This window comes from Sorex araneus, chromosome 5 (genome assembly GCF_027595985.1).
Source record: "Sorex araneus isolate mSorAra2 chromosome 5, mSorAra2.pri, whole genome shotgun sequence".
Taxonomy (NCBI): domain Eukaryota; kingdom Metazoa; phylum Chordata; class Mammalia; order Eulipotyphla; family Soricidae; genus Sorex; species Sorex araneus.
The window spans coordinates 89,429,437-89,453,112 of record NC_073306.1 but is presented as its reverse complement, the minus strand read 5'-3'; the positions used below and the strand labels follow the sequence as shown (position 1 = coordinate 89,453,112).

Below are 23,676 nucleotides of genomic sequence, written 5' to 3'. Positions count from 1 at the left end.
TTTATTTTATTTTATTTTATTTTTTGCTTTTTGGGTCACACCCGGCAATGCACAGGGGTCATTCCTGGCTCATGCACTCATGAATTACCCCTGGCGGTGCTCAGGGGACCATATGGGATGCTGGGATTCGAACCCGGGTCGGCCGTGTGCAAGGCAAACGCCCTACCCGCTGTGCTATCACTCCAGCCCCAGTTTAGTTTTGTTTTTAATTCAAGCAAGAGGGCCAGGCAGATGATACAGTGGTTAAGGTGTTTCCCTTGCATTTGACTAATCCCCAGCACCACATATGGTCCCCAGACATTGCAGGGTGCAGCTGTGACAGACTCAGGAGCACTTCCAGATGTGGCCCTGAGGTCCTCAAACGAAGGGATTCCTAAGTACCCCCTTAGGGAGTATTGCTTGGGAGACTCCTCACACAGGGCTTTTCTGGGGGCGTGTTGCCCGGTTTTACATGGCAAGGCCACAGGGTTTTGAGAGCTCACTTCGATTGTCCTTAGTTGCCTGGAAGCCTGACGGCCTCAAATACTCTCTGGCTCTGTCTTCCATGACCACAATCAAGGCAGAACCCTGAACCGGATGAACGCTGGGAATAAAGGATGAATGAACTGAGGAACATCAAAGTCACCACAAAAATCTTTGCCAGCAGCCTGAATGGCGCCTGCAAGATGGCTCGTCAGTTTACTGGCCTTTTCCAGCAGGACTTGCTGAGCAGTCCGTGGCAAAGTCACAGCCACTGATTCATGGGGTGGCCACACCAAGAACTGTCCCTGGTGTCCTCCCACCAACCAAAAGCCTGGGGAAGCTAGGTGAGGCCCTCTGTGGGAGCTCTAGACTTCAGAGAAATAAAGCGCGAAGGGGTTCGGCCCGTGGGAACTACTTCCCCAAGCACTTGCTCCAGGGGAAATAATGTCCAAAGGGACAAAATAGTACAGCGACTGCCTTGAGGGGCCCTGTGCCACAGGAGCGCTAAGGAGGTGTGAAGGTAGACTGTAAGACAAAGCAGTGGCTCTTGGATGTGGTGGTAGTCTCAGGAAAACGTTCTATTGCTTAGGAGGTAATGTGCTCAAGTGTTCAAGAGCGGATGGTCCCTGTGCCCACTGCCTTTTCGCCAGTGATTCCATGAAATAATTCTGTGTCCAGGTAAAGAGAAGAGAGTTAACCCAGAGAGGAAGGGGACAGCCACTGTCTTTCCCACAGGAAGGCGGGGTGGCGCCGGCCAGGGAGGCTCCACCCAGTGGGTGTGAACCAGCCCGCTGGCAAGCAGCACCGGGGGAGGGGGGTGGGGGAGTCTCCGGAGATGCCAATCACTCCAGTCGTGCCAGAAAATCATCCCAGCACACAACCCCCTTTCATCTTACCTTAGATGTGCTGTTCAGCCAGGGACTTCTCCACAGATGAAGCCAAGAAAAAGAAATTAGGCAGTTTTCGAGACCGTTCCTTGCGTTCCCGGGCAGTTGGCTGGGCTGTGAACACAAGTGAGCCTTGTCGGAACCCGAGGTCAGAGCCAATTTGGGCGCCCTGGCCAGTGGACTTTACTTCCTGAGGGGCGGAGGAAAGGCCGTCATTGGATACCCTCCCAGACCGCCCTCCCCTGCACCACGCCTCACAGGCACAGTTTATCCAAAGGCGGCTTTGACACTAAACCAAGGGGAAAATCCTCTGGTAACGGTTGTTTAAATTAACCCCACAAGGAGGCCCTGAGCTGAGGCAGCACCCAAAAATCAACCAACGAATGCTGCAGGGGTCGCAGACAGCCAAGTATGCTGACCCATTTGCGCTGTCCCACCCAACTTTTCTCTGTGTCAGTCTCTCTCCTGAGCATCTCTTCATGGGGGTCTCCCAAGCATTCCAGGTTGGCTCTGCTTTTCAGTGATTGTTACTCCCCTAGGCATCTTTATATAAAGTGTTGAAATGCTGGATCCCCCAGGTGTGGTGAGTGGCGGGCTGTGGTGTGGTGCTATGCACCTGGGCCAATTAAGCTCCTGGCTCTCCCATGCCTCTGGCGCTGCCTAAGGTTTTCTTGGATCCTAGTACCTCGTGACTGCATGAAGACTTTATCAGACACTGAAGTTAGTGAATGCTTCCCAGAGAAAGTCTTGGATTTCACCTTTGTCTCCTTCAGTGCCCAGAAAATGTGGCTTTCTGCCTGTCGGGGCACACATGTGGTTAGTTTGCAGTCACAAAGGCCAGGTTGCAGTTGCTCTTTGGTGCCAGTGTATTGAGAGAGACAAGGTGATGTGGAGAGAGAGAGCTTTATTAAACAACAGGTCCACAGCGTGGAGGATGGTGGACTCACGTCTCTGAGAATCATCTTGTGTATTGAATACTCTTGGCTCTGAATTCTTTTTGACATTTGCAGTTACTCTTTTATCCTCATGCTTTTGCAGAAGTTCATCTTCAGAGAGATTCAGGGGAATGATTCTGATGCTGCTGTGTAGAATACAGGTTTCTTAACTTTAAGATGATAAACCTCAATGGGCAAGAATTTTGGGGGGACTGAAGCAATAGCACAGCATTTGCCTTGCACGTGGTAGGGCTTTTGCCTTGCACACGGCTGACCCGGGTTCGATTCCCAGCATCCCATATGGTCCTCCGAGCACTGTAGGAGTAATTCCTGAGTGCATGAGCCAGGAGTAACCCCTGTGCAACACCGGCTGTGACCCAAAAAGAGTGAAAAAAAAAATTTAGAACTAATAAAAAGACTGCATTCAAACAGAACAAGAATCGGTAATGTAGGATTAAATGAACTGATGCTGATTCTAACTTCTTTACCTCTTTTTCCTTGAGACATTTCTAATTCCTTAATGTTTTGTTTTCCAGGTTTAAGGAAACCTTGATTTTTCTCTTAAGCTGTCTCTGACATACAACTGTGGTAATGTATGCCTTTGTAACTGAAACATTTATTTTTTTTCTTTTTACCTGATTCATCCTAGGACTGGAGCGGATAGCACAGTGGGTTGGGCGTTTGCCTTGCACGCAGCCAACCCAGGTTTGATTCCTCTGTCCCTCTCGGAGAGCCTGGCGAGCTACCAAGAGTATCCCCCTGCACAGCAGAGCCTGGCAAGCTACCCGTGGTATATTCGATATGCCAAAAACAGTAACAACAAGTCTCACAATGGAGACGTTACTGGTGCCTGCTCGAGCAAATCGATGACAACAGGATGATAGTGCTACAGTGCTGCTACCTGATTCATCCAGAATTTTGGAAATTTATTTTCCATGCCAGTGTTGTTACTTGCATGCACTCCATAAAAATTAGTCCCTATAATAGGACACAATGGGAAATGCTGTTTTTACTCCCAAGACTTTGACTATAATGTAGAGGATTTGAGAATCTGCCTTAAAACAAGATCCCATCAGACAGTTGTGGGAAAGGAAGTTTGACTTTATGGAGCCAATAAAGTCCCAGCACACTGTTTGCAGGGCTCCTAACATCCTGATCTGGTGAGTAACAATCGTCATTTCCTGGCAGGAACCTCAAGATATCATGGGATACCTTGAGAAGAGAGGAAATATCCTCCCAAGTCTGACGGTGAGTCCTGAGTTAGGCTTCTTACCCTGGAAAGGCTTTCAGAAGATCAGTCTTGGGGGGGGCCCAGTGATAACTCACTTTAAGGTATGACCCCACGGCATGCTGAGTAGGGGGTTCAACCCCAGCACAACAGTGTGAGTACAAGCCCTGTAACCAGTACTCAACAAGCACAATACTGGGGTAAGTCTTTGCCTTGTATGTGGCTGGTCCTGGTTCTATCCCCAGCACCCCATATGGTTCCCTAGAGTAATTTCTGAGCACAGAGTCAGGGATAAGCCCTGAGTACAGTTGGGTGTGGCTCCCAAACCAAAAACCCAAACAAAACATTTTCAGTATTCTCTGCCCAAGAACCAAGATCGCCCTTGAATTTTCTTGAATCAGAATATAGCAAGTTCTCCTAAGTACCCAAGTGGCAGTCAGATTTGAGGGACTTGAATGCTGGGGTTACACCTTGCAATGAAAAGTGCACCTCCAGACTCTGGGAATGGTACACCCGCTGGAGACAGAGGTAAACTTTAAATCTGTGTGGGCATTTCCAGTCCCAAAACACAGAGTATCTTGAGACAGACAGCTCTTCTGAATTCATGGATTTAAATTTTGATCTCCATCATGAATCTCTTACTCCTTTCATCTTTTCACCAATTGTTCTTCCTGTTAGTGCACAGGAAGATAATGTTCCTGAGCTCATGCAACTATCCTTAACTCTCTCACAAAGGTACAACCACACAACTACGCAACCAAAGTTGCTGGGCTTTCTTACTAAGTTGGCTTTAGATCATAGAATTACTTACTGGCTGGATAAGGAGGAATTTGTGCCCCAGCAAATATATACAGTTGTACCTTAGCGAGCACCTCTGGTATTGGAGCAAACCCAAGGAAGTCAGCCAGAACAACAGGAAAGGAGCCAGAGTGAGTGGATAGGGCTTGCTTAGTACACAGCTGACCTGGTTGCAATCCCCAGCAAGCCTTATGGCCGCTGGAACCCACCAGAAGTAAGCTAAGCCCCGAGCACTGCTGGGTGTGACCCCCCCCCCCAAACAAATATATAAATAAATAAAAGAATAGGAAAAAACATTATGTTGAGGTGACTTGAATACCATCCTTGGTAACAGGCATAAGCAAATGAAAACGAAAGTGCAGAGGTCTGGGGGTAACAAAACCAGTCCTACCCAAGTAGACTTTAACACACACACACACACACACACACAGGTAACAAAACCAGTCCTAACCAACTAGACTTTAACACATACACACACACACATACACACACACACACACACACACACACACACACACACACACACACAGAGTCCCCCACCTTCCTTTAGCTGAGCACTCTTAACCACTTCAGAGTTTGGTTTTGGTTTTGTCTTTTGGGTCATACCCAGCTTTGCTCAGGGGTTACTTCTGGCAGCACTCAGGGACTATATGGAATGCCAGGAATTGAACCAGGGTTGGCCTTGTGCAAGGCAGATGCCCTACCCACTGTCCTATTGCTCTGGCCCCAACCATTTTTGGTTTCATTCTGCCCCAGGTGGATTGATTTTTGCTCAGATAAACTGAAAAAAAAAATATATATATATATATACATATATATATATATATATATATATATATACTGAGTGTGTCTCAGTTTCCCTGTGCTCGAGACAGGGGTTGGGACACAGAATCCAGGTACCTCTGCCTCTGTGGTTCCTCGAATTGTGGGGCCACTCCTGATACAGTGCTCAGAGGTCACTGCCTGGGGTGCTTAGGGTTCCCTGCAGTACCAAAGGAAACCATCTGCAGGCAAGGTGGGACCCACTGGCCCTGAGAGCCATCTCCCTGGGGTTGGCTATCCTTCTTTTATTGGAGAAAACATGCAGTTTGCTCAGTGGGGATGAGATGTTTATATTTCTGAAACCAAGCCCAGAAGAAGTTTAGCACTTTTGTCACCTATAGTGATGGAAGATTCAGGTTAGTTCAGTGGAGTCTGAACCCTTTCCCCAGTCCTCATTTTAATGGCTTTATACTGGATTATCTGCTCCCCCATACCTCCCATGAAAGGTGGATAGAGAAATTTTAACAAAACTTGATTTTCTTCTTGAATTTTGGAGTTGATTACAATTGAACTTCCTGGAAAACTACTGAAATAATTCAACTTTCTTATTCCATTTCCTTCCTCTGCTCCACCTTCCACATCAAAAACATAATAAAAAATTTTTTAAGTCAACAGGAAATTGCCTTTCATCTCTCCAGCACCAACATTCCAGGTTTTTAAACCAAAGTGTATTTTTTGAGGCCAAAATGTATTTTTTCATATTTTATCTGGAAGATCTGTACATATTTATGCATGTTCCTTTTGAATAAACTGAACATGGCTACTTTGGGTTAAAGTGCTAGCAGGACAACACAGTGGTTTGGGTTTGGGAAGAGGCTCTAGGGTGTGAGGGTGGAAAAGCTGATTCAGTGATGGGGTACAGCTTAAATGAACCTTCAGTAGGAGAAAACCCCAAAGAGAGCTGACCTTTGAGCACTTTCAGGTGTTCACTGCTCCCCCTCCTCCCCAAGACAAAACAGGGTATCGAGGCTATGGCTGAGCCATAGAACACATGTCTGTGAGGCCCTGGATTCTATTTGTGGGACAGGAAAAAGAATAAATATTCCTATGCCAAGGATCAGGTTGGACCTTCTAACATCAAGAGTGAGTGATTCTTTTGGGGCCGGAGAGATAGTGCAGCAGGTAGGGCATTTGCTTTACATGCCGTGTCTGACCCATGTTTGATCCCCAGTATCTCATATGGGCCTCTGAGCCAGGAGTGATCACAGAGCACAAAGCCATGTATAAGTCCTGAGCATCACCAGGTGTGGCCCCTCGAACCAAAAAACAAATGGAAAATGACAACAGGAAAAAAAAAAAACAACGCACTTTAACATCTGTTACTCAAGCAACTTCATAAACATAATTCCCTCCACTTCTGATCTAACTCCTGTTCTTAAATCTGTCTAAGAATATAATATGATTTCCTAAGTCACCACTACTCCCTTCGCTCCACTGCCAGACAAGCCCTTGGGGACTTAGAGTATAATACAGCACTTCCATGTAGAATGCAGAGATCTTATTTTCAGTCGAACCTTTTCATATCCTCATTCACACTAACAAGGCTGCCTTCTACTTGACATCTGGGAGTTTAGATTTCCCGAGGGTTGCACATTCCCCCTGAAAAACGAGCAGACCACTGTGCATAAATTATCCCCCCCCCCAAAAAAAAAGTGGCTTATGCTGAACTCTTGCTTTTCTTCTGCAAATCTGGACTTTGAGTAAACTCTAGGGAGACAGCTACTGTCTTCCTCAGTAAAAATCCCTTTGGGCACCGAATCTTATGAGCCCTTGGTGGGCGTCATTATCCAACTTCCACCACCCCTGCCACAGGGATAAAGTACATCCTGTTTGACTCGGATAAAGGATTTGGGGAAGCATGTACTCTGCTCTTCTGGCTTTGGCCTTTCTTCCCTTTGCTGATTCTGCTTTGTATCCGTTCACCATAGTGAATTGCATGAGTAAAATTCCACACTGGATCCTGTGCATCATCCTGGTGAATCATCAAACCTGGGGTGTTGTATTAGCTGGGGTTTTCAGAGAAGCAGAGTGGATGGGATGGAGATAGTGACCTGATCCTATGAGGAGCTGGATCACAGATTCTGGGGTTGCCTCCCAAATGCTCATACTGAAGGTGCTAGGATGAGTGAAGGCTGAATGCAGGGTGTCCCAGCTCAGAGACAGTCACATAAAGGAAGAATCTTTCCTTATTCATATTCTGTTCCTGCTTTCAAGGAATTCAGTGAGACCTAGACAATTGGAGAGACAGTTTTATCCTGGCTGCTGATTAAAATGCCCCTTCCACCCAGTAATGTCATTCTGGTCATCCAAATAATATTTAGCCAGAGGTCAGAGTGCCCTGTGGCTCAATCACCCTGGGGGACAGGGAGAGAGCTCAGAGGCTAAAGAGCATGCTTTGAATTCAGGAGGTCTGGGTCAGTCTCTGGCATCACAGAGACCCCCAAGCATGCCAGGAGTGAACCTTCAACATCCCAGCAGGAGTAGCCTCTGACTCTGCTTAGTGTGGCCCCCAAATAAAACAACCCTCCTCTACACCAAAATTATTCCCCACAAAGGCGGTGTTGCTAACCCTTTATACAATCTGATTCCAGCTCCAGCTCTTGAGCATCAGGCATCTCCAGCCCGGCACCCTTTCCAAACTCAGATCTTATGTTTTATGAGCAAACCTGGGTGCGCTGTCTCCTACTTCAAAGGCTGTTCTTAAGAATGAACGAGAGTCCAGGAATATGGCTCAGTAGTACAGCATCAGTCTTTCATGCATGAGGCCAAGAGTTTGATCCCCTGTACCTCCCCACATGCCCAGCCTGGTCCCCACAGCACTGAACTTTGGGATCCTGAGCATCTTGCACAGAAAAGCTTGTGCTCTCTATCGCACCACAACCAAGTGTGTGAGCCCTGTAGCCATGGCAGCAACAGTGTCAAAGGGAAGAAGGGGAAGTAAATGAGAAAGTAGGTTCAGATATTCATTCATTAACTGACTTCACTCAAGGTGCCAGGCTCTGTATCAGGCAGGGCTTGTGGGCAAAGGGGCAGGAGCTGTGTGGCACAATGGTGCATAGCGGTTGGGGAGCCCCTGGTAAGTACTCATTGTTTGCTCTTAAGTGCAGCAGGGAGGGAGGTTGGGCACCTCCCCAGTACATAGCAAGCCTCCGGATGTGTGTACTACTGAACCACTAGGCTGTCCATCCAGTTCAACTGTGATGCCCTCTAGTAGGTGCCATTTCTGTCCATCAGCCGCACAACTCAATTCCCTGATTGTTTTCTCCTGCTCCCTTTCTGCCCCTTTCTCCTTTTGAGCTAATTATCTTGCTGAATCTGTTTTCTTCCTCCATAAAATGGGGCCAATATCTCTTGAGATGAAGAGGTCCCCTATAAGATTAATGATCTCCCAAGGACTGCCAGGAATGATTCACAAGTACCCCATTACAGGATACCCCTAAGTACTGCCCAGTGTGGTCCCAGGAAAACAACCCAAACCTTACTCAGTGTTGGTTCTGATTACTGTAGGCTAAGTACGGAAAGTTAATCAAAAAGCAAGAGGAGGGCTGGAAAGAGCGTGGGAGTGAGGACTCCTCCCTTGCAGCTGACCCCAGTTTGATTCCCAGCCAGGAGTGACCCCTGAGCACCACTGGGTTACTGGTATTCCTCCCCTAATCCAAAACAGAGCAAAAGAAAGTTTTTCTCCTTGGAAATAAGAGCCCCAGAAGGACACAGTGAAAAGCACTGGACTGTGTAGGAGTGAACTCAAAGGGGCTGGAGACATGGTGTAGGAGGCTAGACCGAGATTTGACTTCTGGCACCCATGGCCTCTCCAGCACTGCTGGGTTCTGACCTCAAACCCCAACCCCCAAAAAACTAACTTGGACTCTCACTTGTTGCCATCTCCGTTCTCTTTTGTTTCTGAGCCCTACCGAGCAGTGCTCAGGGGTAGCTCTCAGTGGTACTTAGGGACCATGAGGGGCTAGGGGCAGACCTGGGCCTCCAGCAAGAAAGCATCAGCTTAACTCATTAAGCTTTATCGGCCCTACAAACCCCATTCTACAAACTGGATATGGCCTGGGATTCTTCTGTGTTTGGGGGCCACAGCCGGCAATGCTCAGATTTGCTCCTGGCTCTGCACTTCCAGTAGTTAACTCCTGGCAGTGCTCGGGAACCAGCTCCAGGCCTGGAATTCATAAAGAGCAGTTAGACGTGTACCGGAGGGTAGTTTTCCTACCTGCCAGCATCTTATTTCCCACCTCACAGATCAAAGTAACACATAAGCCCGTTGAGCACTATTGGACATGCCCCCAACCTCCAAAAATATTTCCCCCATCCTTTCCCTTGTTGCAGTGACCAGGGACACACACTTGGAAAGCTGGTACTTTGTGGGGTTTGTATACAGTGATGGTGGAGCTTGTCAGCAGTCTCCTATTTGGTTGTGGCTCTCATTGGATGGTGCTCAGGGGAACACATGGTGTCTGTGATGGAATCTGGGCTTCCAGCAGGTAAAGCCTATGCTCCAGCCTTTTGAGGTATCTCCCTGGGTCCAGAATGTTTCATTTTACTATCTAGTGATATGTTTGTGGGGGTTGGAGAGACTACACAGCAAGTCAAGTGCTTGCCTTGTATGCGGCTAACTCAGGTTGGATCCCTGACACCACATATGGTCCTCTGAGCCCTCCCAGAGTGATCCCTGAGCTTAAACCCTAAGGAGTAAGTCCTGAACACCCCTAAGTGTGGCCCCCAAAAGCAAAATACAGGTTCACATAAAAATACTGCTGCCAGTGCCTCCAGAGACATCTATGTGCTTGTTTGTTCTATCACGATTAATGATTATGGTACATACTGGCTTTAATCCTAGAAGAGGGTCACCATTGGTCATGGGCTGAGACAATGCTTAAAAGACAAGGGAGTCATGCCTGTACACCGCATACAGGTAAAGTGCACAAGGAACTATCATAACTATCATACTGTGTTGTTAGTGAGAATATGAGTTCTTAGTACCTGCCTAGTATATACTGATATAGCTACTATTCTGATAGAGTGGGTTTTATGTTAAATACCTATAGGTACTTTTGTGATAGTATGTGTTATTTTAGGAAGTTTCTGAAAGAGAAGAGAGTAGTAGATGGGGATGTTGAAAGAAAATGAATCTCCGGTAAGACTCGAAGGAATCTGGAAATGGGCAAGGAGTGTAGATCGGTAGCAGAGCACTTTTGCCTTTCATGTGCTGGATTCAAAATCCCAGCACCAGAAAAAAAAGAAAAGAAAAAGAAAAAACGAATCCAGAAAGGATGCAAGCTTTCCTCCAATAAGATTTATTGAACATAACAAAGTTCTATGTACAAAGTGAACTGGCCCTGTGGTCTCAGAACACGATCGGCTCTTCCACAGGGAAGCCCCCATCCTTCGGCCAGGTGGCTGGAGACAGACGGGAGGTGTCAAGAGGCCATTTTGTGCAGGGCCACAGTGATACCATCGTGCTTCTGGATCATGATGTTCCTGAAAGGGAAGGGGTCAAGGTGCTGTTTGGTTTAGGGTCCCCAGAATATTCTAAGGCAGCCACAGAAGGAAACCACGTTAACCAGGAGGACTGGTGGGGGAGAGACCATAGTCAGAAAAAGGCTGAGAAACTGGTTTGGGACACAACTAAATATTCTTCATTTTTCCATGTTTAAAACAACGTACAAAGATAACAAAAATATTTAGGAAATGCAGGAAATAATAAAATACAAAACTGAAATGAAGCCTATAATCTTGTCACTCACAGCTGACCAAAAGCACTTCTCTGCACGTACACTGTATCAACAGTTTCGCCTCCTCTCTTCTGATCATACTGTAAAGAGGTTTATATCCTGCTTTACCCACAACTATTTTATCACAAGACTCTTCTCTGCTTGTGGTAGTCTCTTTGGAGAGACTGGGAGTTCAGAACTGGCCTTGGTGGTCTCGAGTCCCTGCTCATGGCCTCTCACAGCACATGCACGCAAACGCTTCAGCCGAGGACAGTAGGGCCAAGCACACGCTCTGCCGGCAGGATGACCAGCACCACAGTGCCAATGAGCTATGACCCCTGAGTACTGAAGGTGTAGCACCTTTCCCACCACCCCCTGCCCCCCAAAAGCAGCCAAGTTTATTATTGTATTCTTGAGCAGCAGAGAACCTTCTCCGAAGGACTGTTTTTGTTTGGGGGCCAGAACCAGGTTGGTTTCTCCCCGCCCCCACCCCAAAGGCACCCCACAACCAGAGCTGACCTAATTTTAGGTATGTGAAACGTTGTCAAGCAACCATAATCACAACCTAATAAAATGACATATAGCCTTTCTTTGGGAGTCTTGATTTTATAAAAAGATTATTTTATTCAATTGTAGAGGATTATTTTATTCAGAAAAATGAAATCTCCCAGAAAATGCCATTCCTTTTTTCTTTTTTTTGGTTTTTGGACCATAGTTGGTAGTACTTGGGGCCAGAGGCTGAAAAGAGAGCTCCGACATGCAAAGCATGTGCTCTGCCCATTGAGCTCCCCTTCTGGCTCCCACTTCTGGCCCTGGAATTTTTCTGCATCAAAGAGGAATGGAATGTGACCAGAGCAGAGCAGCAGTACATTGGTAGGGCATTTGCCTTGCATCCCATATGGTCTCCTGTGCACCGCCAGGACTATTCCCTGACCACAGAGCTAGGAGTAAGCCCAGAGCACTGCCCAGTAAACAAAAAAAGGAAAAGAAGGACGTGTTGACATCAGCTTACCCATTATCAGATTCCAGACACACCACAGGAATATCAGTGGGGTCCGAGGTTAGCTTAGCTGCCTGCTGAGCTAGAACAGAGATTACTCCAGCATGTTCGTCTGACAGGGTCCCACGGCCTGGAAGACAGGGACAACAACATGCTGGCTGGCTATGCAGAAATGAGTAGAGAGCCACAGAAGTATCTTTTATTGAAGTATTCACACAAAGGTTTAGCGCAGTGTCTTGCAGACTGGGTGCTGACATGAAAGATTTTGCCTGGACACTCAGCTAGTCACATCACTGAGAAAGCCAGACAACAGTTCTAAAATCATTCAAGCTTCATTTCCAAAGTTATTCCTATTGCCAGCACAAAGCACCACCCCCAGCATGAAAGCAAGCTGTAATTTAAGTCAACCTGCAAGTCATAAATTTGTCTAAAGGGTACTGAAATGCAGATTCAAAAGTAAGATGGACGAAAAAAATCAGCAAGTTGAAACGCCTGTTCATACTAATTAATTCCTCACAGGGAATCTGATTTTCTTTTACTGGGCTCAACCTTGGAAGATATAAAAGTCTGTATGTAAGAGCTGTAAAATCAACTTGACAGCATATGTGAGTATTTGGGAGCAGTTATTTCTACTAGGATAAATTTTTCAAGTATCAGTTGAATTAGCTACTCAAAAATGTTTGAGCTTGCAGGTAGGAACTCATTCTTGGGGTTCAAGTACTAAAAGCAGTTACTGTTTACAATGTGCTTCTATATGTCTAACACAAGTCTACTTGGCCTGCCAGAAGTTATCCGGGTGACTTGCTGCCCTGTCAGAGATGACTGATTCCCTGTAACACGGTCACACAGTAACTAGACAAAATGCAACTTTCCTTTTGGGCTCTGAATATTTCTTGGAAGGAATTAATTTACTTTTAGGCTTCTACACTTGAATTTTAGCCATCCCATTAACGAACCTGGAAAATGACTTAAATAAAAATAGAGGTATGAAAGTATACATACAAAATATACACACATAGCACTGTCGTCCTGTTGTTCATACACATTTTATTTTTTTATATGGGGACTGGGAGTTAACACAGCTTTGAGCACATGCCAGGCCTGTGATTCCTGGCACCTGGGTACAGCATAGCTGGGGACAGCTTTGGAGATCCCTGAGCAAGCAGCAATCCTCAGATCTGTGCTCTAATGGTCAGTCCCCCAGGCCTCCTGAGCACCGATTAGCAGGCTTCTCAACCAAAACACTTTTTGCCTGTTTTCTCCCAACTGATTATATGTAAAACATAACAGAGTTAACAAATGACCTTTTACCTGCAACCAGAGCTTTAAAGTTTTTTACAGTAAAGAAAACAAGGAGTTTGAGAATTCTTAATTTACTGGTTCTGAGATGAATTCACTGAATGCTTTATTCACCTTTCTGGATTTATTTCCTCGCCTGCAATTGTTACTATCTATTAACTATTATGCCTGGGTTTTGTGCTAAGTATTTTACAAATATTATGTAATCTGTAGCTGTAATGTGTTGAGCAAGAAGCTTTAAAGCTAGTCTCAAAATCCTAGCTCAACTCCTTAACAGCTGTGTATCTTTAGGCAAGTTACTCAACATTTGTTGAGTAACTGCCTCAATTCCCCCCCCCCCGCCCACCCCTGGGTTTTTGAGCCACATCCAACGAGTGCTTGGCTCTGATCTTGACTTTGTGTTGCTGGAGGCTGAACTCAGGGTTCCTGCATTCTGAGCGTGAGCTCCAACCTATTGTGCCATCTCCCTGGCCCATGTGCTTCAATGTCTTTACCTCACAGGGTTGGTAAGGTTACTGATTAAATATACTGATTGAGACAGTATATTTGAGAGGACTTACAGTGGTGCCTGGCATACATAAGAGCTCAAGAGATGCAATTCTTTTTTATTATAATTACCAAATAGTAACTCTGTAAAGAAACAGGCTCAGGGCTCAGAATGGTTCTTTGTTTTGGCGACACCTGGCAGTGCTTCTAGGGGCCATATATATGGATTCAGCTGGCTGTCAGAGCCTCAGCCACATGCAAGTGCCTTAACTTCTGTACTGGCTCTCCAATCCCCAGAAAGATTCTTTCTGGTCCAAGTTTATTCAGCTAGCAAAGGAGAGAGTGGGGTCGAATCCAGATATGTTCAGATAAGTCTAAATCTCCTATTTTTACTACCTATTCTCTTACTGTTAGGTGTAGTTAGACAAAAGTTAGAATAAACAGAGTCATGTTGAAAATGAGGTGATATACTCTATAAATCTAGCAGTGCCAGCAAATGGTACCTAGAGGAAGCCAGACAACAGTCAAGCCTTGTTTCCTCAGTTGTTCCCATTGCTAATCAATAAATGGTAACTAAAGTCACCATCTCAGATCTTTCTTTACCATAATAAAAAATGATCACAGTGTAGATATATAGTGTTGAAACTGCAAGATATGATACATTTCTATCTTTAAAAATTTCAACAGAGGGGCCAGAAGATAGTACAGGGGCTAAGGCACTTGCCTTGAACGCAGCTGATCCAAGTTCAATCCTGGGCACCCCATATGGTCCCCAGCATACAACCAGGACCCTGAGCAGAGCCAAGAGTAAAGACCTGAGCCCAGCTGGGTGTGGCCCCTCAAACAAAAATAAATTTTCCAACCAAAAAATCCCCATTTCTAATCTTACAATCTAGTGACAATTTCATCTCTCACAAAAATATCCAGAAAATCCTAGAGAAGTGTTAGGCGAAAACGGCACCACAGCGCTAGGCTCCCAGCCAACACCCAAAACTAAGTGTGCGATCCAGCAGGGGTTGAGGGCAGATACTCACAGCCCAGGTTCAGCCCTTGTGAGTCTGTGCACAGGACACCGACAATGGAGGGATTCTTCATTCTAATGTCAGGGCCAAAGGGGATAAAGAGAATGAGAGAAAGTGAAATTCTGGTTTGTAATAACTAGCAGGCATTTACTTAACATTAGGCACTTTAAATCGGTGTATCTCCATCTTTTTTTTTTTTTTGCATTACTGCTTTTATAGGTGAACACCCAGGTGATAAGTGACTTAAGCAGCCAAAAATCCTTTCTGATGAAAGAAACCATGGTGGCAGGGGCAGCAGCATTCTGAGGGACTGCAAACACTGCACTGTCTAGATTTTGTGGCCGCCTTAGGAATGCAGGAAGTAGCATACCAACTCATTTAAAGCACTTGTTGAAGGGGCCAAGAGGCAGTTCAGGGGAGCGGGAGTTTGCTCCCCGAAGTCTCCTAAGCCACGCCCCCGGGGTAGGGATGGGGGCAAAATCCCAACCAATCAATTAAAAAAAAAAAAAACAGTTAAAACTGCAGAAACACTGTGCTCACAGGTGGCCTCTTAAGGGGGCGCGAGAAGCTGCGGGCCCTGGCGCCGCGACGGTGTTTCACCGTCCTTTACTCCTGGTCAATTTTGAGCTCTAAGTGCGGAAAACATCCGGGGTGCCCTTCATCTCCGCGGGCACGCCCACAGCGCAGGGCTCGACTCCGCACGGCAGGTGCTTCCCGCCCCCACGAACCCATTTTCGGAAACTGCCGTGGCACAACCCAGTTCAGCTCGGAGGATGTCGGGGGCCCAGGCCCGGGCAGTATAGACGCTTCCGGAAGAAGGGTGCGGAGCGCCGCGGGATTTAATTCCGGGTCATGCGGGACCGCTGCGCTGAGGCCGGACCAGCGGCTACGGCCGTCCGAGCGGCCGCGCGGAATCCCCACGCTGCTCCCGCCGCCACCCGCGGACAGGCCGGAGATGCCGCACCACTCACGTGTCCTCCAAGTGCTGCTCCAAGGTCGACTCCATCCCGCCGCCCTCCGCCGGCCGCTCCAGCCCAAGACCCCGCAGAACCGAGCGTCCGTCCTCCAAGCAGGCCGCAAGTGCTCGGCGGTCACGTGACTCGAGCGGGCGGGGGCCGGGACGGCGGCTCTAGAGGGACAAACTTCCGGAGCCGGTTTCGCGTTTCTGCTGGTCCCGGGAGTTAGTTGGGAGAAGGGTGCGGGTGGCCGCTCGTGACTTGCGCCGAGACCTGACCCTGGCGCGCCTCCGGATCCCGACGGCGCGGTTTTTCCCCGCCCGCCGGAGTTCCCGCCTCTCACCGTCTTAGTGCCCTTTAACCTTTGGATCCGGACTCTGCCCACTCGGAATCGGCGGGTCACGCAGGGTCGGATCTGATCCAGGCGCTGGGGTGGGGACAGGAGAGGGACAGGACACCAGTGAAGCTGGCCGGACTTGCGGGATAAGACATGCACAAAGCGACTTGCAGGACCAGGTGGAGCACCGTTACACACCCTCCCCCCACCCTCAGAAGCTGTCAGGGTTTTAATGAAGACGTGGGTGCTTCCCACGGCAGCAGCCCAGCGCCATTTGGAAGAAGACTAGTGGGACTGTTTACAGACGGGGTGAGAGCGCATGCTCTGCGTGCAGGAGGTCTGGATTCCATCTCTGGCACTGCAGATGGCTCCCCTCACCTCCTCGGACGACCCCGGAGCACTAAACTGGGAGTAATTCCTGAGCATGCCTGATGTACTCCCCCACTACGCCCCCAAGTTAGGGCACACTTGTAAAAACAAGGAAAGAACGCCACCTATAATCTCTGTCCAAACTACGAATCCTACGGAGAATGTCTTTTCGGTGCTTTGTTTTCACTGCACATGGTGCTCAGCTTTGCATACATGAAACCTAAGTTCTTTGGGGGGGGACTGGGGAGACTGGGAGAGAGGGCGGAAGACAAATCCAGCAGATAGTCTTTGCAGATGTCTACTTGCTTGTTTCATTTAATTTTTAAAAGAAATTGTGTGTGGTGCTAAGAACAAAGCCTAGAGCCTCCACTTGCAAGACATAGGTACCACACTGAGCCTGTCCTGAGACAGATCCCTAGCCCACTTATTCGTTCAATGTTTTTCTTTTATAAGCAACGTTGACATACATCATGGGCATCTGTAGCTGGGCTGTTTCACAGCATTGAGCATGAACGTCTATTTCCATATCATAAGTATTTATTACATTCTTTCAGGTAACTGAAAAAATAATCCATGTTACAGCTTTACCTAAGTTTAATTAATTCCATTTGCTTACAGGTGTGTGTGTGTGTGTGTGTGTGTGTGTGTGTGTGTGTGTGTGTGTGTGTGAGAGAGAGAGAGAGAGAGAGAGAGACGCTTCCAAATTCTCGGTGAGTATACTTGTAGCTAAATATTTGTGTAGCTTAAAATGTTGCTTATGATTAGTGACTAGACTGGAAGTATCAAAGGATAAAGGCATTCTTTTTTTTATTTAAAAAATTAATTCTTTAAAAAAAAATTTTTTTATTGAATCACCATGGAAAAAGTTACAAAGCTTTCAGGTTAAATTCTCAGTCGCTCAATGATCAGACCCCCATCCCTTCACCAGTGCACATGTTCCACCACCAAGAACCCCAGTATACGCCCCATTCCACCCCCTCCCCACCTGTGTAGCTAATGATCTTCACTTTATTCTCTCTTTACTTTGAATACATTCAATATTTCAATAGAAAATTCACTATTATTATTTGAAATTTTCCCCCAACAATCAACCTTGCTGAAAAGGCATCATTTGATAATTTGTTTTCCATTGCTGAGAATGAAGAGTATATGAGGTTTTGGATTTCTGATATTTTAGCTCATTTCACAGTCTAGATGCATTTCTATAACAAGCCGCTGGGTGCCAAAATTGGTTAGTAGACCTCCAAGATCATAGTCTTTAAGGAGCAGAGGAGCCGTTTTTGTGTGTGATTGCTCCGGATCTCATCTGGGCAGAGAGCGTGCAGTAACACCCCCTCCCATGATCTCCTGCGCGCCCCATCACTGCAAATTCGTACCTCTGAATAGTGGGATCTAGAAGATGACGGACACCACATGGGTGTCGCTGTTGCTACTGCCGCTGCTGCCTCCCCCATAGCAAGAAGGGGTTGAGAGAGAAAATCCTTTCCCCTCCCAGGCATAGGGTTGTAGCTCAGTTCACAGTCTAGATGCATTTCTATAAGAAGCCGCTGGGTGCCAAAATTGGTTAGTAGACCTCCAAGATCATAGTCTTTAGGGAGCAGAGGAGCCGTTTTTGGGTGTGGCTGCTCCAGATCTCATCTGGGCGGAGAACATGAAAAAATTAATTCTTTTAAAAAATTAATTCTTTTTTAATGTATCACCATGAGGTACAGTTAAAGACTTACAAACTTTCATGCTTACATTTCAGTCTTACAATGACTGAATACTCATCCCTCCACCAGTGCCCATTCTCTACCACCAATGTTCCCAATATCCCTCCTACCACCACCACCCATCCACCACCACCCATCCCCCTCACACACACACACCCCTGCCTCTGTGGCAGGTGCATTCCCTTTTGTTCTCGCTCTCCTTTGGGGTGTTGTGGTTTGCAATACAGGTATTAAGTGGCCATCATGTTTGGTCTATAGTCTACTTTCAGCACACATCTCCCATCCTGAGCAGACCCTCCAAGCATCCTTTACTTGGTCCCTTCTCCATCTGAGCTGCCTTTTCCCCCAGCATGTGAGGCCAGTTTCCAGGCCATGGAGCAATCCTCCTGGTGTTTATCTCTACTATCCTTGGGTATTAGTCTCCTATTCTTTTACTTTATATTCCACAAACGAGTGCAATCCTTCTATGTCCGTCCCTCTCTTTCTGACTCATTGCACTTAACATCATACACTCGATGTTGATCCACTTATATGCAAATTTCATGACTTCATCTTTTCTAAGAGTATTGTAGTATTCCATTGTATAGATGTCCCAACGACATACCAGTTGACCAAAAGCTTACATTCGGTAGATTGGGAACACTATAGAGGTGATTAGAGGCTCCAAAAGCCTCTGTCTCTCTCAGAGCCCAGCAAGCTATCGAGAGTATCCCACCTATACAACAGAGCCTGGCAAGCTACCCATGGCGTACTCAATATGCCCAAAGCAGTAACAATGATGGTCCTCATTACCCTGATCCTGAAAGAGCCCCCAATATGCCATGGAGCTACACTAGCACACAACAGGGACAAATGGAGACATTACTGGCACCTGCTCGAGCAAATTGATGAACAACAGGATGACAGTGATACAATAATACAGATATGTCCCAAAGTTTCTTTAACCAGTCATCTGTTCTCAGGCACTCAGGATTTTTCCAGATTCTGGCTATTGTAAACAGTGCTACAACGAACATACAAATGCAGATGTCATTTCTAATATACCTTTTTGCCTCTCCGGGATATATTCCCAGAAGTGGTATTGCTGGGTCAAATGGGAGCTCAATTTCTAATTTTTTGAGAAACATCCATACTATTTTCCAAAAGGGCTGAACTGGTCGGCATTTCCATGAGTAGTAAAAAAGAGTCACTTTCTCCCCACATCCATGCTAACACCGGTTGCTTTTGTTCTTTTGGGTGTGGGCCAGTATCTATGGTGTGAGATGATGTCTCATTGTTGTTTGATCTGCATCTTCCTGATGATTACTGATGAAGAGCATTTTTCATGTGCTTTTTGGCCATTTGGATTTCTTCTTTGAGAAAGTTTCTGTTCATTTCATCACCCCATTTTCTGATGGCGTTGGATGTTTTCTTCTTGTAGAGTTCAACCAGTGCCTTGTATATCCTTAATATCAACCCCTTATCATATGAGTATTAGGTAATATCCTTTCCCATTCTGTAGATTGTCTTTGTATTCTGGTCATTGTTTCTTTTGAGGTACAGAAGCTTCTTATTTTAAGATAGTCCTCTTTGTTTATCTCTGTTTCTACTTGCTTGGTCAATGACATGTCATCTTTGAAGATACCTTTAGCTTCAATGTCGTGGAGGGTTTGCCGACCTTTTCTTCAATGTACCTATGGATTCTGGTCTGATTTTGAGGTCTTTAATCTATTTTGATCTGACTTTTGTGCATGGTGTTAGGTTAAGGTCATAGCCCATTTTTCTTGCATGTAGCTGTCCAATTTTTCCAGCACCATTTGTTAAAGAGGCTTTCCTTGCTCCACTTCACATTTCTTGCTCCCTCATCAAAGATTAGATGATCATATATTTGAGGGTGTGTGTAAGGATGGAACAGACCTGTTCCATTGGTCTGTGGTTCTGCCAGATAAAGGCTCTTAAGATTGTTTTATATCCGATCAACTAAAATGAAGGTCAGAGGGCCAGAGAGAGAGCTCAATGGACAAAGCACTATTTTGCCTGCAAGAGGCTGAAATCTGATCTCCAGCACTTGTTCAGCCAAGCACTTCCAAGAGCAGCCACCGGAGCACTGAGCCAAGAGTAGCTCCTGGACATTGCTAGGTGTGTCCCCACCCCCTCTGCTGCACGCGTGCACACACACACACACACCACCACCACCAACACCACCACCACCACCACCATCACCATCACCAAAGTTTTCAGTGAAAGTTGCACAAAGATAGGCAGAAAAAGCCTGCCTCCTGATTATATATCTTCTTGCAGGGCAGTATATGTGTCAGAGAAGACAGGAACTGTGATCAGCTATGTCACAAATGCAATATTTCTGACAGGAGTTTCTGGTTTTCCTCGGTAGGATTTGATCTCTTGGTATCCTGAACTATCTTTTTTTGTTAATCCTTTTTCTTTTGATACTTGGGATATACCCAGCTGTACTCAGGGCTGGCTTCTAGCTCTGTGCTCAGGGATTACTCCTGGTGAGACTTGGGGGGCCATATACAGTGCCAGGGATTGGACTCAGGTCAACTGCGTGACAGGCAAGCACTGTATCTGCCGTGCTATTCTGACCCCTCCTGAGCTGCCTTAACCTAAAGGAGATCCATGCAGTTATGTACAGAGCAGGGCACACACCAGGGCCTTTAGGTTCTGTTGTTATTTTGTATGGGGTCTTACCTGGAGGATCTGGTGTGGCGCTGGAAGGAATATGAAGTGCTGAGAATCAAACTTGGGCCAATACTTGGGAATTTGAATTGATGCCCTAACTTGTGAAAACTCTCCCAGAGACCATCGGCTAGGTACCTGTTGCTTAGATACCCTCTTACTGGCTTTTTTGGTCAAGCAAAGCATGTCCTCCCTCAGGTGCCAGGAAGATTGCTGTGTGGCTGCCTCTAGCAACTAACCCACTGGCCTGGCTGTAGGAGGGTTTGGCTCACGGCCCAGCCCTCTCCTTAGGGTAGCCGAGGGGGGGCCTGGGGAGGGGGACATTTATTTTTAGCACATACCAGTCACTCCCCAGAAAGGTGGTGCCAATGAACAGATGAGGAGCATTTTGATGCAAGTGTATGTTGCAGGGGGAGAGATTATCCAAGAAGTCTCGAACACACTTGTTTGCCAATTGAAGCCTTTATTAACCTGCAGGGCTGCTGAGCCTGTGAGCAAGGGTCTCAGTGCAAGGAACAGCTCCAAACCCTAGTCAAAGCACAGAATTTTTATACATTCTAATCACACATCCCACCTTGCAACATCAATTGACTTTCTTCTCACTAAGCAAGCAAGCCTAGTCCAGAAGCTAGAAGTTTGAGGTCAGCCTTGAACAGTTAGCAACAATTCTACTTGACAGCTGAAAAGAGCAACATATGATAGCTACTTAGTCTAAACTCAGATTACCCTCTGGACATCCTGTCCCTGTGTCCTTGGAGGGTCTCACCCTGCTTCTCCCCTAGCTTTTAGCAGCCACCTGCTTCTCTGCTAACTTTGGAGTCACCTCGTTACATGTAAGAGTGGCTATAGACTCTTGCCTCAATCTCCTACCCGCTCCCTGCACCTCCTTCTCCTCTCATCACTCCTGGGTCTCAGTGCTCACCAACACTCACACCACCAGATTTACATGCTCTCTCTACCCACCCTGACCAGAGCTCCTGCCACAAAGCTCCTCTGACCTTGACAGTGAAACGTGGTGCTTCTTTAGGGACATTTAATTTAGTGGCAACATAAAGGGACATTTAAATTGTAGAGAAAATGCTTTTAAACTATTCAATAACAATGCTAGGAAATACACAAGCTGATTACTTACTTGGATCAAATTTGTGCCAATTAACTCGAAGCCAGCTTGCAACAGACAATTAGCTGGAAGCTCGAGAAAGCTCTGTCCAGTGAAGCTTGGCAGCATCGCCCCCATGTGGTATAAGACTTGCTAGGCTACATGACTTAACTCGCTCTTTCTACACTTAGTGGTGCTCAGGGTTTTCTCCTGGCAGAGCTTGGGGGTAGGGGGGCTTGGCTTGGCGGTGGCAGGCTGAAGGAAGACCATGTGAGGTGCCAGAAATTGCATCCCAGTCAGACACATGCAAGGCAAGTGCCGTACCTACTGAACTTTCTTTCCAGCCCCGTGACTTAACTTTTCTGATGCCCTAAGGCAGTGCAGTCCAATAGATAATGTGAGCTACAGCTACAATTGAAATGGAATGAGAACGACACTAAGAGAGTAGAAAAGGTGAAATTGATTTTAATTATATATCTATATATTTTTTCTGTTACTTGAAAACAACTCTATTTTTCAATCGATTGTGGTAGATTGTTGAATGGTTCCTAACCCTTTGCTTTTCTTCCTGACCCAGACCTTATTCCTTACTGTGTGAATTGCTATGTGAATATTAAAAAATTATATATATATATTGGGCCGGAGAGATAGCACAGCGGGTAGGGCGTTTGCCTTGCACGCGGCCGACCTGGGTTCGATCCCCGGCATCCCATATGGTCCCCCAAGCACCGCCAGGAGTAATTCCTGAGTGCAAAGCCAGGAGTAACCCCTGAGCATCGCTGGGTGTGACCCAAAAAGAAAATAAATAAATAAATAAATAAAAATTTAAAAAAATAAAAAATTATATATATATATTGGAGTATTTAGTTTTTAATGTCAGGAAGAACCTCTCTTCCATTTCTGCATCCTAAGCACTGGAGCAGGATAGGAACTCAGGGGTTGATTACTGAAGGATTTGGGTGGTTTAGGGAATCTGGAACTTTGAAATCCTAACTTTGAGCTACCTTTGTTTCCTTCTTTCTCATCACCCCCATAAACAAATTTTTGAAAATGAATGCAACCTCCCCAGAAGGATGGGCAGAAAATGCTGCTGGCACATGGCCTGACCAGGAGACAGCAGCAGGGACCAGAGCGTGGGGTTCAGCTCGCTGCCCTGGGCTGAGACCCTCACCCTTCTTGCTGAACCCAAGGGGAGAGACTCCTCCAGGGGCACCCATTTAAGAAGTGCATTTCTGAGAGAGCAACGGGCTCTTCCCTGGGCACAGAAGGCTCTGCTAGCCTACAGGGCCCCTGGTCACACAAGGACATGAAGTCACAGGCCTGCTAGGAATGTGCTCAGAGGCAGCTGGGAAGTCCTGTGCCACCAGAGATCAGGTAGGGCCCGGAGAACCCTCCTCAGGAAGGCATCCCTGGGAGGGAGGGTGCCCCTTGGTGAGGAGTGCCCTCAGACTGGGTGGGGAACCCCTGTGACCCCTCAGCTGCTGGGCTCCTCTAGTATGGGGAGGGGCCATTCCTGCTTCCTCCCATTAGGCTGGTGATGGTGGGAGTGGGGACGTGAAGCCCAGGTGAGGAGCTATTGGTTTCCTCAAGCTGCCCACAGTCCAGGAGCCAAGTCACATGGGACAACCAGCTGTCCAGAGAGGGAAGAAGTGACAGAGGCTGCCACAGACCACGGCAGTGACCAGCCAGGGCTGTCAAATGAGATTATTACACGTTATTGGGGAGTGGGGATGGAGGTTCCCAGTGATGCTTTGCAGCTTCTCCTGGCACACTGCCTTGGGGGTGGCGGGGAACACTCAGTGCTGGGAGTTAAGCCTGGAGGCTGCCCTGGGCAAAGCTGCACCCCAGCCCTTTGAGCCAGTCCCAGCCCC

At 46.8% G+C, this 23,676-nt stretch overlaps 2 protein-coding genes across 5 annotated transcripts in view; both read right to left on the bottom strand.

Annotated features, from left to right (window-relative positions):
* Window positions 1–6,240, bottom strand: part of SLC16A4 (solute carrier family 16 member 4) — a 55,454-nt gene extending 49,214 nt beyond the window's left edge. For 3 of the 4 annotated variants that reach the window (XM_055140083.1, XM_055140081.1, XM_055140084.1), the window contains exon 1: window positions 1,359–6,240. The gene's annotated coding sequence lies outside the window, so the exon portion shown is untranslated. The remainder of the gene's footprint in view (window positions 1–1,358) is intronic. The other variant, XM_055140082.1, reaches the window with a different exon arrangement.
* A 4,171-nt stretch (window positions 6,241–10,411) lies between these two features.
* LAMTOR5 (late endosomal/lysosomal adaptor, MAPK and MTOR activator 5) lies at window positions 10,412–16,130 on the bottom strand. Its single transcript, XM_012935378.2, has 4 exons — window positions 15,628–16,130; window positions 14,669–14,730; window positions 11,862–11,979; window positions 10,412–10,616 (listed from the first exon to the last, which is right to left on the bottom strand). Exons 1-4 carry the CDS (start codon window positions 15,660–15,662, stop codon window positions 10,556–10,558), a joined length of 276 nt encoding a protein of 91 aa, XP_012790832.1. The 5' UTR covers window positions 15,663–16,130; the 3' UTR covers window positions 10,412–10,555.
* Between the last annotated feature and the right edge of the window lie 7,546 nt (window positions 16,131–23,676).